This window comes from Martes martes, assembly GCF_963455335.1.
Source record: "Martes martes genome assembly, chromosome: 7".
Lineage (NCBI taxonomy): Eukaryota > Metazoa > Chordata > Mammalia > Carnivora > Mustelidae > Martes > Martes martes.
Genome location: NC_137894.1, coordinates 26,355,955 through 26,372,588, shown reverse-complemented (window position 1 = coordinate 26,372,588; position 16,634 = coordinate 26,355,955). Strand labels below are relative to the sequence as shown.

The following is a 16,634-nucleotide window of genomic DNA, read 5'->3' as shown; positions in this document are numbered from 1 at the left end:
GAGCTACAGAACTGAAAGCACCGTTTAAGCCAGTAAGTTGTAGTAATTTGTTATGGTAATGATAGAAAACTAGTGTACCGTCTTTCATTAAAACAGCCATTTCCCCATTTTTCCCTTTTAAAGCCTTTGGTGAATTATATGAACATGTACCCTTCAATTGTTTCATTAATGGAGGTGTTTCATATATGAATAAGTAATTTTTATGGTGTATTGTTAGTTCTTAATCAAGAACTTAGAACACATTTTTTAATTGCTTCATTTTCATTCTTTAAATTTTTGAAGCAAATCACACACTTAGAGAACAGTTTGTAGTGCAGTACAAGACCTTTTTTTGATCCATGTGAGAGTCGGGTACTGCCCATCACTATGAACATTTGAGTGTTTACTTCCTACAAACCAGGACACTACTGAACAATCCCAACATTTGGGAAATGTATATTTGGGAAATTCCCACTGGTTATTACTACACCTGATCTTCATTCCCATTTTTATGATACAACACAAGTTACATTTAGCTGAAACATATTCATGTCTCTTCTACTCTGAGACAATCTTCAGTTGACCGTGAACATTATTCTTTGACACTTCTTCAGTCTTCCTGATTTTTTTGAACTGTGACGCCTTTGAAGATTGCAGACTTGTTATTTTGTAGAGCATCCCTCATGTGAGTTTGCCAGATATTTCCTCAGTAGATTCAATTTCTCATCTTTGATCTTAATTCATGCTCTGTTCTTAATTCATTCTTAATTCATCAGGTGATGTGCAATTTCTCTTTGTCCCATTACCAGTGGTGTTAACTTTAATCACTAGATTAAGGTGATAGCTGCCAGGCTTTTCCTTTGTAACAAATAAGTATTTGGGACGGTATTTGAAACTAAATATCCCTTTTCTCATTGAATATTTTATTCTCATCAAATCTTTATTTTTTCATTTACATCTATGTGAGATGCCAGGTTTCCTAATTTATTCAAGGGATATATATAATCTGTTACTGTTACAAATTTTGATGCTCAGATTGGCCCTATTATGCTAGCTTTATTCGCTGGTGTGTGCCTGTCATTCATGGAATACTTCCTTGCTTTCTGACACAATAAAACACGGTATCTTCTTCTTGACTCCCCATGGCCCAAGCCTAGTATTGGCCATTTCCCCAAGGAGTCCTGGTATCTTTAGAGGAGGTGGTGTTTAGAAGACAGATCAGGTCGATGGATGGGCTCATTGCTTTTGGGATGTCACTGTTCCCAGGCCTTCTGAGTGGACAGAGCCAGGGAATACTTATGTAAATAATATACAAATTTATATCTATGTTATTTTTATATCTATATATGTATATTGGATACCACACATTCCCACTAAGACCACAGGTTCCAATTCTATACCACGGGGTTCATTCTAGTTTTCTTTCTTTCCATACTTACAGCTCCTTTCTCTCTTGGTGAGAATCTTGGATTTCATTATCCCTAATGCAGTGATTCAGTTACTCTGCCTCATGTGACCAGTGTCCCATCATTGCCTTTGCCCTCTCCCCTGAGTGAATCCTCATGCATCTCGGGCTGTGAATGCCCACTCTGGGCCACTCCTACACATGGGGTACTTGTCTCTCTGCTTGGGCCAATTCCCCACACTGGGACACCTGCTATATGGAAGTTTTTGTCATTAGTGGACTCTGATTCTTTGCATCCATCTGTACCTCTGCAGAGAAGTCCTCCTCTCCTTACCTGTGCTATGATGCCTACCGAGTGGCTTTAGGAGTAAACTGTCCAGAATGGGAAGGGCCAATCTGAGCATCAGATTTTTTTTTTAAGATTTTATTTCTTTATTTGACAGACGGAGATCACAGGTAGGCAGAGAGGCAGGCAGAGGGAGAGGGGGAAGCAGGCTCCCCACTGAGCAGAGAGCCCGATGTAGGGCTCGATTCCAGGACCCTGGAATCATGACCCGAGCTGAAGGCAGAGGCTTTAACCCACTGAGCCACCGAGGCTCAGAAAACTGTTCTAAGGGTCAGATCACTCGGTGACTAAAATGGAAATGAAGTTAGCTGCCATACCCACAAAGATTCCTCAGGGAGCCATGCAGCCGCAAGCAGCACTCTATATAGTGTCCTTGTTTTACTATTACTGTTCTAAATGTTGGTGGTTGTGCATTCATTAGTCCCAGTATAGAAGTTCTTATTCTAAATTCACTTCATTTAGGAGAAGTTTATACATGGGGCGACAATGATGAGGGACAGCTGGGAGATGGAACTACAAATGCCATCCAGAGGCCTCGGTTGGTAGCTGCCCTTCAGGGTAAGAAGGTCAACCGTGTGGCCTGTGGCTCAGCACATACCCTTGCCTGGTCAACCAGCAAGCCTGCCAGCGCTGGGAAGCTTCCTGCACAGGTCAGTACGGATTGGGCCAGTTGGGCTAGGAGTGTATAAGTAGTGACAAAATTACTATCTGTGTATCGAATTATGCATGTAGGCCACACTCACAGTTCATTTTCCATTGTATATTTACAGAGGTGTTTTTGAAAAAAATATTTTAAGAATTCATCTACAAACTATGGCTTATCTGTACATTTGACACCTAAGTTGACTTAATGCAGCTTCAATGTTTCAGGTTCCCATGGAATACAATCACTTGCAGGAAATCCCCATAATAGCACTGCGGAATCGGCTGCTTCTGCTACATCACATCTCAGAGCTCTTCTGCCCCTGTATCCCCATGTTCGACCTGGAGGGCTCTCTTGATGAAACTGGACTTGGGCCTTCTGTGGGGTTTGACACTCTGCGAGGAATTCTGATATCCCAGGGAAAGGTACTCTTTTGCTATAGGCAAAACTGGTATTTCAGTTTTAATCCAATGAAAATTCCCGAAATGAGAATATATAGAATAAAGCTTATTCAGCAGATGTTCATTGAGCACCTACTATACAGCAGGCTCTCTTCTGGGTGCTCACAATGTATCAGTGAAAAACAGATAAAGATGTCTTCTCTTTTAGAGCTTACATTAAAAATTACTAGTATGGTATGGTATTTCCCCACCTGCCTTCCACCTCCCCAAAAGGGTGGGGTGGTTTGCAAAACTAAGCCTTCTTGGCAATGTTCTCTACTTGGCTAGCCTGAGGCATTATAGCAAATCCCTAGTGGCAGCAGGAAGGAAAAAGAAGCTAATTTCTTCCCCAGGAAAGTCCAGGAGAGGGTGCCTGATAGTCTAGATGGTTTAGATGAGAGTTCACTACCAGGATGTATAGAGATTCCTTGTCAAAGGATAATTTTTAACAGGCTGTGAATAGAATCATGAAAGAGGGCACATAAAAATCACCAGACAGATTTTGACCCATCGACATCTAATAATTTGAGCTTTTTAGAAATAGGGTGTCTGATTCAGGAGTTAATTTTCTGGCAAGCAAGTTGACAGGTTATCCTAAAAGAACCATTATGTAATAGGGGAAATATTTGTGCCGAAAAAAAGCACAGAGGTCAGATTTGAGGACTCCTAATTCTGAAGAGTCTATGATTCTGAGACCTATTTTGTGGCCTGTTTTGTTATCAAAGATTAAGGTTTTTTAAAATTTTAATTTAATTTTTTAATTTTTTAAAGATTTTTATTTATTTATTTGACAGAGAGAGAGCACAAACAGGAGGAACAGCAGGCAGAGGGAGAGGGAGAAGGAGGCTCCCCACTGAGCAGGGAGCCTGAGGCAGGACTCAACCCCAGGACCCCAGAATCATGATCTGAGCTGAAGGCAGACGCTTAACCAACTGAGCCATCCAGGCGCCCCTAATTTTTATTTTATTTTAAATTATTTATTCATTGGAAAGAGAGAGAGCCCCCACGCATGCAAGTGGGGGCAGAGTCTGCTGGAGAGACTCTCAAGCAGACTCCTTGCTGAGCATGGAGCCCCATGCAGGGCTTGATGCCATGACCCATGAGATCATGACCTGAGCTGAAACCAAGAGTCAGATGCTCAGCTGACTGAGACCCAGGTGCCCCATATGGGTTTTTTTTGTTTGTTTGTTGTTTTTTTTAAATAATAAAATCTAGATGTTTTGGAGTCCCATCCAAGCAGATCCTCCCCCTCTCCCCCCAGGATTGGCTTTGTTGGCACTTAGCTGAAGGAGACTGGTACACACATCTTCTTTTCTTTTTTTTTAAAGATTTTGTTTATTTGTTAGAGAGAGAGTGCCCACGAACAGGGGTAACAGCAGGGAGAGGGAGAAGCAGGCTCCCCACTGAGCAGGGAGCCTGATGTGGAACTTGATCCTGGGACCCTGGGATCATGATCTGAGCCACAGGCAGACACTTAACCGACTGGGCCACATAGGCGTCTCCACACATTTTATTTTAATGAGTAACTTAGAGGCAGGTGGACATTGATAAGGATTGTGGTAATGGTAACATCTCTCCGATGGTGGGAAACAAGAAAAAGTTGTGTGTAGGTAACATTGATATGGACATTGATACGAAACTTCAACCATTTTTTAATTATAAAAAGTAAGAAATTTGATCCCTTTTACCATTTTTTTTTTTTAATCTGTCAGAGTAGAGGTGATAATAGGCAGCTAGGGGAAAAAGCCTTCCCACATAGGGAGAAAACCAAGAGAGAGGCAGGATGTGTTCCACACGGACTGCATGAGTGTTCTGGAGGCTGTGAGCATGGATGGGACAGCAGGAATGCTGAGGGAGTCCAGCAGGCACCCTTAGGGTGGGTGTGGATATGTAATGGGCCTCTGTTCTGGTCCTGGGTAGGAAAGGCTCATATCTGTTGGAAAATTGGGACTGTATGTTTCTTGTGGCCATGGAGAGTTATTACCAGGATGTAATTCAGAGCACAGAAGTGAGAGAGCACCACAGGAAAGCCAAGCTGGGTGAGACCATTCAGAGAAAAGAAATGCATGTTCCTGTTGAGGAGGAACTGGCCTTGGTTCTGGGCAATTAGTAAAACAGAAGTTAGGCAGGGGGGAGGGCAAAAGTAGCTGGTAGGTGTTATATAAGGGTGCGTGGTGATGGATGCACCTCGTGAGCCCCTGTGTGCTGTGGTGGGTTCGCCTCTATGGGCTGGTTGTCTCTCTGACACCTTCACTTGATCTTCTCTGCTTCTGAGGCCACCTCCTTGGGCTGCGTAGGGCCGTTGCCCTTCCTGCTTTCAGAGGCTGGAGTTCTAACCTGGGAGAGGGACCTAGACCCTGTTGTAGGTACCTTGGGCTTCCCTGGCCATGTTGTATTTGGACAAAAGCAGGGTTATCCATTTGGCAGAGACCTGGGACTCCCACTGATCCTACCTTCTTTGAGTCTCTTGAGTCTCCTTCCCTATTACTATCCTCACTGCTGCTGCCTGTGCCCTAGTCCATATGAGCATGGCGGGCCTGCCTCTGCCTGGGTAATATTGGGCCCCACTCTCTTTTCTTGCTGTTTTGCCCTGGATATTCCAGGTTTCTTTCAGTATATGGTACCTATATGTTCCCTCCTTCATTGGTCTCCCCACCCACACCCCGAACCTGTCCTGACCTGTAGGACCCCCTGGCCCTGCTGCTCTTTAGTGGTTTTGTCAGGACCATGATACTGAGGCATAGTATTTAATGTCAGTCCTGCCACGTGGACTTGTGGTTTGTCTGGGAGCCCTTGGTTTTCTAGTCGATCCTCTGGGCTTGGCCTGAGTTCTGAGTCAGAGCAGACACATACCAGTCTCTGGACCTCCACCAGAGAGTGTTGTGGGCTCCTCTTGCCTCTAAATAGGGGACATGGGCCTCTGCATAGATTTGTGGATGGGTTCCAGGCTGTGCCCCCCACACCACCTCACGATTCAGAAAAGAGTGTTTGTAGTTACTGTTCTTAAGAAAATTTGACCTTTTGGAATATTACCTAGCCATCAGAAAGGATGAGTACCTACCATTTGCATCGACATGGATGGAACTGGAGGGTATTATGCTAAGTGAAATAAGTCAAGCAGAGAAAGACGATTATCATATGGTTTCACTCATATGTGGAACATAAGGAATAGTGCAGAGGACCACAGGGGAAGGGAGGGAAAACTGAAGCGAGGAAATCAAAGAGGGAGACAAACCATGAGAGACTCTGGATTCTGTGAACAAACTGAGGGGTGTAGAAAGGGGAGTGGGGGGATGGGGTAACTGGGTGATGGGTATTAAGGAGGGCACATGTTGTGATGAGCCCTGGGTGTTTTAAGCAACTAATGAATTGTTGAACACTACATCAAAATCTAATGTTGGCTAATTGAGCTTAATAAAAACAAAAAAAGAAAATTTGACTTAGGATATTTAAAACAAACCTATGGGTAATAATATTTCCTATAGCAGATTCTAAATTTTGTCCATCTGTCGTGTTTTAGGAGGCAGCTTTCCGAAAAGTAGTACAAGCAACTATGGTGCGAGATCGCCAGCATGGTCCTGTGGTAGAGTTGAACCGGATTCAGGTAACAAGTGAAAACTGTTCTTAGTCTAACAATTCTTAGATAGGATGGTTTTGTCGTTGGGAGTCATGGCCCCCCACAGCTTGGGGTAAGAGCAGACTTTCTCATGTGCCCTTGCTTTAGAGAGCAAGGTGCTACCTGTCTGTGATGTTCTGTGGTGCTGAGGCTTCCAGTGGGAATGTAAATTGTTTTCTTTGTAACAGAAGTCAGAAAGACTTATTTCAGATAATCCAGAAGGATGGATACAGATAAGCAAAGAGAGAGAAGTAAAAATGACCATATTTCTACCAAATAGTAATAACTACTGCTGACATTTTGGAGGTGTGTTTGTATGTTTGTCATAATTGAAACTAGATTCATCTCTTTTGTAACTTGCCCTTTTTTCCCCTTATTACATTATAAGCACCTCTCCTTGCCCTACAGTGAGACTGTGGGATTATTTTCGCTGACCACCTACCCCATGTTCTCTTAGTTTCCTCTGTCAGATTTCTCTGCAGGGTGCTGGAAGGCTGCAGCCTTCTGGGGTATAGCAGGGCTTCTCAGCACGGCCCCAACTACAGATGTGTCTTCAGTTGCCTTCCTTGTATTAGGTTCTGAGAAGCAGGGCCAGTCAGAGGCATTCCATACATCAAATTTTATGTGGGGACAATTCCTATTCCCACCAGCCTCACACCCTTTCTGGCTCTGATAGCTGTCTTTGCCTACTTAATAGACCAGCATCACTAATACTGTTCTGTAGTAATCAGAGAAATGAAAAGTAGGCCATCTCTGAATTAAACTTGCTGCTAAGTGTAGATACACTTAACAGTTTAAAAATTTAACTAAAAACAAGAGAACTCCACCACTGATTATGTTGTGTATACTTGACATTTAACATGCAAATGAAATAGCCCCACCTCTTGGAACAGAAACAGAGAGTTACTAAGAACAAATTCTTTGTTCCTTTATATTAACACATGATTTTTACCCTGATATTGGTTGCATGACTAGACATTTCTCTAGAGTTGCTCTTGGGGGCATTTTGAATTAAGACACAAACTCTGGTCATTTGTTGGAGAACACATGTGACCACACTGATGGAAGTAGTCCCTTCACTGACGTCAGACTCTTTAATGGTAAGCTGGAGGTCAGTCAGCCCACTCTACAAACAAATGGGCTGTTTAATTAGGTTTATAAAAAAAGTTTTCATTTCCCTACCTTGAGGATCATTTTGGTTTGTTCTATGTTATTAGGTCTTAAACACTGAAGTTTATAAGTGAGGAAAGTTCAACTAACACAGATGGTTGGGCATTCCTAGATCATATGCCTGCCCCAGCCACACACAGAGGTGCCTAGCCAGGGACAGCAGCCTGATATGGGTATTCAGATCTCGGGCTTTTGGCATCATTGAGCCTTGGTGACGTGGAACCCAGGTTAAGCATGCCTTTTCTGTCTTTCTCTTATGTTGATTTTGCATTCATCATGTTTGGACACCTCTTTCCTTCTTGTCATTCTGTTCCAGCATTTATGTCAAAAATGTTCAGTACATGTTTGAAAAAATAGAATGGATAAAGGACAAATTCATATTACCATTTTTAAAATGCACATAAACAGCATTCAATGCAGCATACCATGAGTGCTCTCGTACACCTTGGGGCCCTCTGGTATGAGAGTTAGGTCCTTTTCAGTTCAGATTTCATAATTCCTCCTGAAGCTAGAAAGATCTTCCATAAGGATGGACATAGAATTTTTTTTTAATCAAAAATAGAATAGAGGGTGAGAATGGGATGTATTCCATGAATCCAAGTTGAGTTCAAGATACCAGTTGATCCAGAAAGGTGGTGTCAGCTGTCCTGTAGCCACAGATTGCTGCTGGCATCCACCTTCTCCCATGGGAATGCCATTGTAGATGTTCTCATACTGTCTGTGCAGAGTATTCTAGAGACAGTAAAACATAGGCATGTTCCTAGAGGGTTTTGTTTGTTTGAATATGATTTAGTTTTATAACAGAATCTGAAAATCACTGTACATAAAATTTTTTTATTTAAAATTTATTGCAGAATTAATGAGCATGCTCGTTTCTGAAAATTTGGAAAATTCAGATTAAAGGCAATTAAAATGACTTCTATTCCTACTGTCCAGAAGTAGCCACAGGTACACAGGTGCCTGCTTGTCCTTGCAGAGTCATAGCTATGTTCTCATAGCCATTTCCTTCAGAGGAGCCAAGAGCATCAGTTTATTTTAATTGGTACTGTAAATGGAGGTGATGTGACATTCAGAGTAGGCAGATGGGTGTGCATCTTGTTTCTCATGGATGGACACATCCGTCTTCCTTTCTGTAGCTCAGTTTCCTCCAGGGACTTTGGGTACCTTGAAGAACTGCTGTGAGGTTTAAATGAAATCACATTTGTCAACATACAGTCAAATAGGTGGCACAAAGAACATTTCATTCCATAAGAAGCTAATATCATTATTGTCATTATTCATAAGTCTTGTTTATGATTATTTGTGTGTGAGTATTTGCTATTTAAACTCAGCCTAGAACTTACTAAGAAGTTAAGGATTGTGAGAGTTTAGCTGGATGAGGCAACAGAAAAGTACATTTTCATGAACATTTTTCCTTAACTTTCCATTTTGCCATTATTTTAGACTGAGTTTCTCAGTTGATTCTGGAGCACTGTGTAGCCTACAAAACTGCAGGGTTACTGAGCCCCTACTAGGTGAGGTCCTTGAGGGCTCTTGGTCTGATCTGTTTGAAAATCTTAGCCTAGGGTGAGAAATACAGGTAGAAAAAGTGATTGTACTTGGGGGGTGCAGTGACCCCCAAAGGTTGGAGTAGGATACATGCAGATGAGTAAGGGAGGGGAGGAAGATTCTGTTTTGGTTGAGGTGGTGCCTCCAGGTTTGGTCTCAGCCATGTGGTTTGAAGCTCGGAGTCCTGATAGTCTTCTAAGGAGGGCTGCTTTTGGAGTTGCTGGCATCTCATTCATGGAGGCCGAGGCAGTGTGGTAAAGTGGTTGGCCATGGTTAAAGTTATGAAGTGTGAGGGTGAATCATATTATCGTTACTGACCACATGGGCTGCACCCACCCATGTGAATGACCAGCCGAGGTCATAATTTCTTGAGGGAATGTTTACTTAGACACTACCAGTCGTGAGGGGTGCTATGCTGTGGCAACATGCTGCATGCATTTGGTGAGCAGGGGCCATGTCTCCCATCATGATAGCACAGCTTCCATTAGCACAGCTGTCCAGCAAGCACCTTGTTTGTGAGGCCTGAGGACACAGACCCTCTGAGAACCTCAAAGACTGATCTCACACTCCTTTCCCCTCACTGTGGGCTCCACTCGTGACAGCTCTTTAGGTCCAGCAGCAGAATGCTGGCTGGACTTCTCCCCTGGTGACCAGGGCAGAGGAGTAAAGGGTAACAAGAAGGGGGAATGGCTGTAGGGCTCATTGTTGCCACAGATGTCCCAGGGCTGGTTAGTTGTGGAAGATAGTAACTGTGTGCTTTCTGCTGCTGTGGCTGTTTCATATTTATTTCTTTTCTCCTCTCTAGGTCAAACGTTCAAGGAGTAAAGGCGGCCTAGCAGGCCCTGATGGGACCAAATCTGTCTTTGGGCAGATGTGTGCTAAGATGAGCTCGTTTAGCCCCGACAGCCTCCTCCTCCCCCACCGTGTCTGGAAAGTCAAATTTGTGGGTGAGAACTTGGATGCTCTACCAGGCCTGTGGTCCTGAGGGTTGGCAGTCTGAGCACAGACAGTAGTACAGTGGGCATTATTACAGGGAGAGCTGAGAAGTTCATCTAGCTGCACCCTGCAGGGCTTTGCTGGTGTGACTATGTGTTGCTGACTCTCCTTTCCCTCAAGGTGAATCTGTGGATGACTGTGGTGGTGGCTACAGTGAGTCCATAGCTGAGATCTGTGAAGAACTGCAGAATGGACTCACCCCGCTTCTGATCGTGACGCCTAATGGGAGAGATGAGTCAGGGGCCAACCGCGACTGCTACCTGTTCAGCCCCGCTGCCAGGGCGCCCGTGCACACCAACATGTTCCGCTTTCTGGGTGGGCCTTCTCGCACGGGCATGATGCCTCAATTATGTGGCTATGTGTGCCCCAGTTACTTAATGTCTGCTCTGTCTTGGGAATGACAAATATTTTGAGTATTTGGTTTTAACTTTTTCACTGTCCAGGTGCAGGGACATGTAGAGCCAACCATCAGTGAGTGGCTGGGTGCCAAGGGTCAGAAACTGTCTGGTGCACCGAGGATCTGAAATACCATGTTTCTGCAGCTTAAATGTATCTGAAACTTGGGGTCAGATCTGAAGGGTTTGGGTAGTTGGTCAGTCCCTCCCTCCTGTTCCATTCCGTATATGTGCTGAGTGCTCCTGTTGCTGCCTGTTCCTCTCCAGGTACTGCGCCTACCTTCCTTGAGAAGCATCTGTTTTAAAGGAATGGAGATTGGCCTCTGTGTGGCTCATACTTACTGATACAAAGAGAAGAGTTAGAAACTAGGCCCATAGAAACAAAAGGAAACAATGAATTTAGAACAGGACAAAATGTATTAAGGATGGACCTGTCTCCATGAATTTGGGTAACATTGGTTTAGAAGGCACTGAGGCCCAGTGTGGAGCTATTCTGTGGTGTTAATTGAACTATATGTTTTATCATTGATTTCAAGTATCTCCTGTTACTTGTGCCTTGACTGAGCAGGTGTGTTACTGGGCATCGCTATCCGGACTGGGAGTCCCCTGAGCCTCAACCTGGCTGAGCCTGTCTGGAAGCAACTGGCTGGGATGAGCCTCACCATTGCAGACCTCAGTGAGGTAACCACCAGGAAAGTGGCGATGGGGAAATGTGACACCTAGTGTACCCGGTACAGAGTGCAGGGGGCACCCCTGGCTACAGACTACCTTCTAGTAGCAAAGAAGGTCTGTGGATGTTAGGCCAGTTTGCCTCTGGAACTTGATAGACCATCTATTTTGTGGTGCTTTTGCAACTTGAAATATTGTCAGATAAGAAAATTCACCCAGTTTTCCTCTGGAGGATCAGAGCTTGTGAATGGCTGGGTGGTGGCTTTGGCTTTCAGGAGGGGAAGCATGACTGGCTGACCACAGCCAGCATCTTCCCTGTGGCCATACTTCCCTTGGTACCACGACTGTAGGGTGGGATCTGTCTCTAACCAGTGGCTGTTGGTTCATTTTAAGAACTTCCTTGAATTACAAGCTCTTTTCCTCAGCTCCCTGTGTGAAGTGCTTTCTCACTGCTGGCCTCTTTTATTTTCTGGCATTTATAATGCACCAGCAGCCTTGAGGTACACCCAGTGCAGACTGAGGCACCATCACGGCTGAACTACAGTCAGAAGTGTGGTAAAGACCCTCACTTAACATGTGGGCTCCCTTTTTTCCCTTGAAAGGTTGATAAAGATTTTATCCCTGGGCTCATGTACATCCGTGACAATGAAGCCACCTCAGAGGAGTTTGAGGCAATGAGCCTGCCCTTCACTGTGCCAAGTGCAAGTGGCCAGGACATCCAGCTGAGCTCTAAGTATACACACATCACCCTGGAAAACCGTGCAGAGTATGTCCGGCTGGCAATTAACTACAGGTGGGGTCATCTGCCTTCTATTGTTTTGATTCAGTAAATAGCAAAAATAGGAAGTAGTTTGCTTGGATGACTGCATTTTTCAGAAATCCCATACAGTAAAATGCTAGTAGACTTGGTTCTAGCAACTACTGATCTATAGTTATCAAAGCTTATTTTGTAATCCAAATCAGAGTATTCATTATTCTTGCCCAAGATTCCTGGCTCTGACTAGAAAACCAAGGTGGCTAGAATTGTGCTGTTTGGGGAGCTCTCCAGGCAGAACTCAGAGGACCTGTGGGTGCCCTCCTGTAGGTACCCCTCTGTGAGCTCTCCTGGGCAGCATTGTGTCAGGGCTGGTCCCACCCCTGCCTGGCCCTCAGCAAAGCCACCCATCTAGCAAAGCCACCCATCTAGCACCCTTCTGCTGCTCCTTGCTCCTTCCACCTGACATTACAAGTCCACACAGTGGACTTTGTTCTCCAGAAGCACCTGGCCAGGTACTTGGTAAGATTGCACGTTGGCTGGGCTTTGCCTGCTGAGTTCTGGTTGTGGGTGGTCCCGGCAAGTGTGCTGTGCTGTCCCTTTGTGTTCATTTCTGCCTTATGCCCTAACTCACCAGTCATGAAGGCCCTGAGCACAGTATTTGCTTCCAGAGGGATCTTACCGTGGGTGCTATGGATCCTGGTTCTCTGGTGCACATCTAATTCTGGCTCCTTCCTGGGTATGCAATAAGTTTTAAGAATTGTGTCTTGGAAGCTCTAGGTAGTTTTTAAGATTATCCTCTATGTGCCAATGTAGGTGAACTCAGTCTATGAGAAGCTCTGTGATGCTATTTTTATGAGCTACATGCCTTGGTTATCTGTGGGGTAAGGCTTGGTATGAGCAGGACAAGACCTACGTTACCAAAGATAGAAATGCAAAGTGAGTTTTTTCTTTCAGACTCCATGAATTTGATGAGCAGGTGGCTGCCGTTCGGGAGGGAATGGCCCGAGTCGTGCCTGTCCCCCTTCTTTCTCTGTTCACTGGATATGAATTGGAGACGATGGTATGCCCCTGAGAGCTGCTGCCCTAGAACTGCCTTTTGCATATCGAGCCACCAAATCAGTGCCACTAGTTAATTTCCTGGTTAAATCTTGCACTTAATTTACATCTGAAATATGCTTATGCCTGGTAGATGAAGTGAAAGCATGTTTGAAAAGTGGGTGTTCCCGGCCTGTGTCCTTCCTTTCCTTGCAGCCCCTATCCCACACCAGGGTGGAGCACAGGGTCAAGTACACATCCACCCGAACACAACCCCCCAACTGTCCACTCTGGCTCTCACATACATCCTGCCTGAAACAAGCATTGGTAGAAAGAGGGATTGACTCTATACTGAAATGAAAAGTCAGAAGTGTCAGCCAGCCCTGACGGTATGTCCTTCTGCAGGTGTGTGGCAGCCCAGATATCCCTCTGCATCTCCTAAAGTCAGTGGCTACCTACAAAGGAATCGAGCCTTCTGCATCCCTGATCCAGTGGTTCTGGGAGGTGATGGAGTCCTTCTCCAACACAGAGCGCTCCCTCTTCCTTCGCTTTGTGTGGGGTCGGACAAGACTGCCCAGGACCATTGCCGACTTCCGGGGCAGAGACTTCGTCATCCAGGTGCGATTCCTGCATATCCTGTGGTGTCAGCTATAGGGGCATGCTCCTTGCACATGATCCTACAGCTCATTAGAAAATGGGACTCTTGTGTTACGTGGTCTTTTCCTTCTTCCTGGAAATGATAATAAAAAGCACACCCCACAACTTCTTTGATTTGATTGCTCAAAATTTCATGACTATAGAGGTTAAGTGTCACTTTCTACTTCTGGAAAATTTATCTGGCCACCACCAGAAGATACTGTATTATGTCAGCATATTTGAGATTTTGAGCACACATGTCATTTAAAACATATATTTGATTCTTTGGTTGAATTAGGTAAATTAAGTAATGTTGCTTATTGGGAAAAATAAGAGTGCCCATCAGATTGAGAACAAGAGTTTTGCTTTGAGTTCTAACTCTGTGGTCCAATGGTCAGAAACAGGCTTTGTTTATCTGCCGAGTCATGGGGTGAAGTGATGTAATCCCCCCTCCCTCCTCTATCCTGAGGCAACAGGTGTGATTTTTCCAGGTAGCAATACCATGGGGCTAGGGGACTTCCCAGAGGGGCAGATTAGGGTGGAGGATCCTTTCTCCCTCCATGTTTGAAAGGATTTGGGGATGGGCTCCTTCCTGAGCACAGCCTGACTCCAGTCTCTGACTGGAGTTGCAATAGAAGTCATTTGCCAGAGAGATCTTTGAGACCAACATGTAGTTTTTCTCTCCAAAAGTAGGTAATTCCTGGGTCCAGAATTCTTGCTGGCTTCCTAGTGTTTTATCTGTAGTAGTCAAAAGGGGCTAATGGGTTTAAGGAGAATTCCCCAGGTAGATGCGTGCCGAGCCTGTGTCCTCTGCCTGCCTTGTGCCGGCCTCTGTTCTCAGCACTGATTTGTCAAAAGTAATTACCACAGTAACCAATTACTATTCTTGACTATAAGTCCTAGGAATTACTGAGTTGCTCCTTTTAATTTCTCAAATGGGCTAGAGTATTTGTTTTCCGATACTTCATTATTCTTAACCAAAAATATTATGATTTTTGTGAGAGTAAGGAGTCTAATGAACATAATAAAATAGACTAACAGTTCTACGTGTCCTTGTACATAGCCTCTGATTATTTAACATCTTTTTCATCAACAGGTATTGGATAAATACAACCCTCCTGACCACTTCCTTCCTGAGTCCTACACCTGCTTCTTTTTGCTGAAGTTGCCTAGATATTCCTGTAAGCAGGTGCTGGAGGAGAAACTAAAATATGCCATCCACTTTTGCAAATCGATAGACACAGATGATTATGCTCGCATAGCCCTTACAGGAGAGCCAGCTGCTGATGACAGCAGTGACGACTCAGAGAATGAGGATGTGGATTCATTTGCTTCAGACTCTACACAGGATTATTTAACAGGACACTGAGATGGAGAAATGCCATTCATCGCAAGCCACCAGGAGACTAAGCAAGGAGGCAGAGTGCTGCAGACTAGAGTGCAGGAGGTAGTGTGTTTGATGAGAAATACTAGGTCTCTAAAATGCATGGGGGTGGGCAGGATGACTGATCACTCATGATTGAACAATGAATGGAATAATTGGGAAATCAGCCTTGCACATGGGGGGACTATGTGGACACTAACATTTATTTTTGAGACTTAAAAGGGTCTTACCCATAATGCTGCATTACATGTAGGACTTCTGTGTTTACTACAATGTGTAAATGTTTATATAAATACTGAATTGCAGCATCCCCAAAATGAATAAAAAGCCTTTTTACTTGTGGGTGCAATAGATTGTTTTTATTTCTTTTTTTCTTCTTTTCAAGTGTTGTGCATTGTCTTGATTGTACATTGGAAATCCTGTGTAATGATTAAATCGTATTATAAATATTTCAATTAATATTACCCTGAATTTGTTTATTAAAAGTTTTTTGAACATTAAATGATCAGTATTACTTAAGTGCATCTAGAGATTATTTAAACCAAAACCAAAACAAAAGTTGATCTCCCTCTTCTCCCCAGGTGCACATTTTAGCATATGCAGTATGTAACTTGAATTGAGGCCTTTCTGTGAGCAATATCTATCATAGAAAGTATACTATATATACTGTTTGTGTCCTGTATATCTCTAAGTTTTAATTCCCTATAAATAAAACATCTGTCATAAAATTGTAAGCTGAGTCTTATCTGGTTAGACTAGCACTGGTGAATGTGCTACAACCAAAAAATAGTTTTGGATAGAGCATTAGTTAAAGCCATTCCAATCTAGTTTATACACTTTTGATTTAAAAAAAAAAAAAAAACCAAACTCATTCCAGTGACAAAGGAGGAATGGGTAAAACAATGGCAACATCCCGAGGGGAGTGGCTGGTGTTGGGATCTGAGGACCAGGAGCCTTCAGGATCTGTTCCCCTGTCCTCCACTCCCGCCTGTCCTGGTTCCCATCCCATTGGTCTGGGGCCAGGGGGTGTGTTTCTGGTCCAGTTGGCCATGGGATAGGATTTGAGAGCTGCATGTTCTAGAATTGTGTGAATGGCAAGTTCTCTGCAAAGGGAAAGACTGAGAATAGAATAGGAAAGTTGGCTAACAGGCCTGGTATGCTCAAACTTGAGGTAAACTAGATGAAGGCAAAAGGAGATGTTTTATGTTGAGGGGCTCTTTCTTTATTCCAGGACACAATGTTTTGCATTAGAAAATCCAAAGAAAAAGTTTCTGGGAATTTATCTATGACCAAATTTGTGAATGCCCAGGTTCGTCTTTTATTTTTACCTTGGCTCAAAATCTCTATAATCTGTGAGGCGTTTTTCAAATCACCAACCTTTTTGTTGTCAGTCGCCTTTTGCTGCATAACAAACTGCTCCTAAATTTGGTGGCATGCAAGATGCAACATTTATTTCTCACATATCTGGATTGGCTAGTTTTGGCTGAATGGTTTTAGACAATGGGATGGGCCAGGCTCTTCTTCACATGCCCTTCTGACTACCCAAAGCAAGAGAACAGTTGAAAACAGGCAAGGCCTATGCTCATAACTGAACTGTCCCCCCATCCACGTTCTG

At 43.9% G+C, this 16,634-nt stretch overlaps 1 protein-coding gene across 1 annotated transcript in view; it reads left to right on the top strand.

Moving 5' to 3' along the window:
- Positions 1-15,368, top strand: part of HERC2 (HECT and RLD domain containing E3 ubiquitin protein ligase 2) — a 248,076-nt gene extending 232,708 nt beyond the window's left edge. The window contains exons 84-93 of the mRNA XM_080809534.1: positions 2,193-2,380; positions 2,601-2,798; positions 6,334-6,417; positions 9,953-10,094; positions 10,264-10,458; positions 11,107-11,219; positions 11,810-12,000; positions 12,919-13,024; positions 13,405-13,617; positions 14,732-15,368. Coding sequence (XP_080665660.1) covers positions 2,193-2,380; positions 2,601-2,798; positions 6,334-6,417; positions 9,953-10,094; positions 10,264-10,458; positions 11,107-11,219; positions 11,810-12,000; positions 12,919-13,024; positions 13,405-13,617; positions 14,732-15,004 — 1,703 coding nt within the window. The 3' untranslated portion in view covers positions 15,005-15,368. The remainder of the gene's footprint in view (positions 1-2,192; positions 2,381-2,600; positions 2,799-6,333; positions 6,418-9,952; positions 10,095-10,263; positions 10,459-11,106; positions 11,220-11,809; positions 12,001-12,918; positions 13,025-13,404; positions 13,618-14,731) is intronic.
- Positions 15,369-16,634: the final 1,266 nt, after the last annotated feature.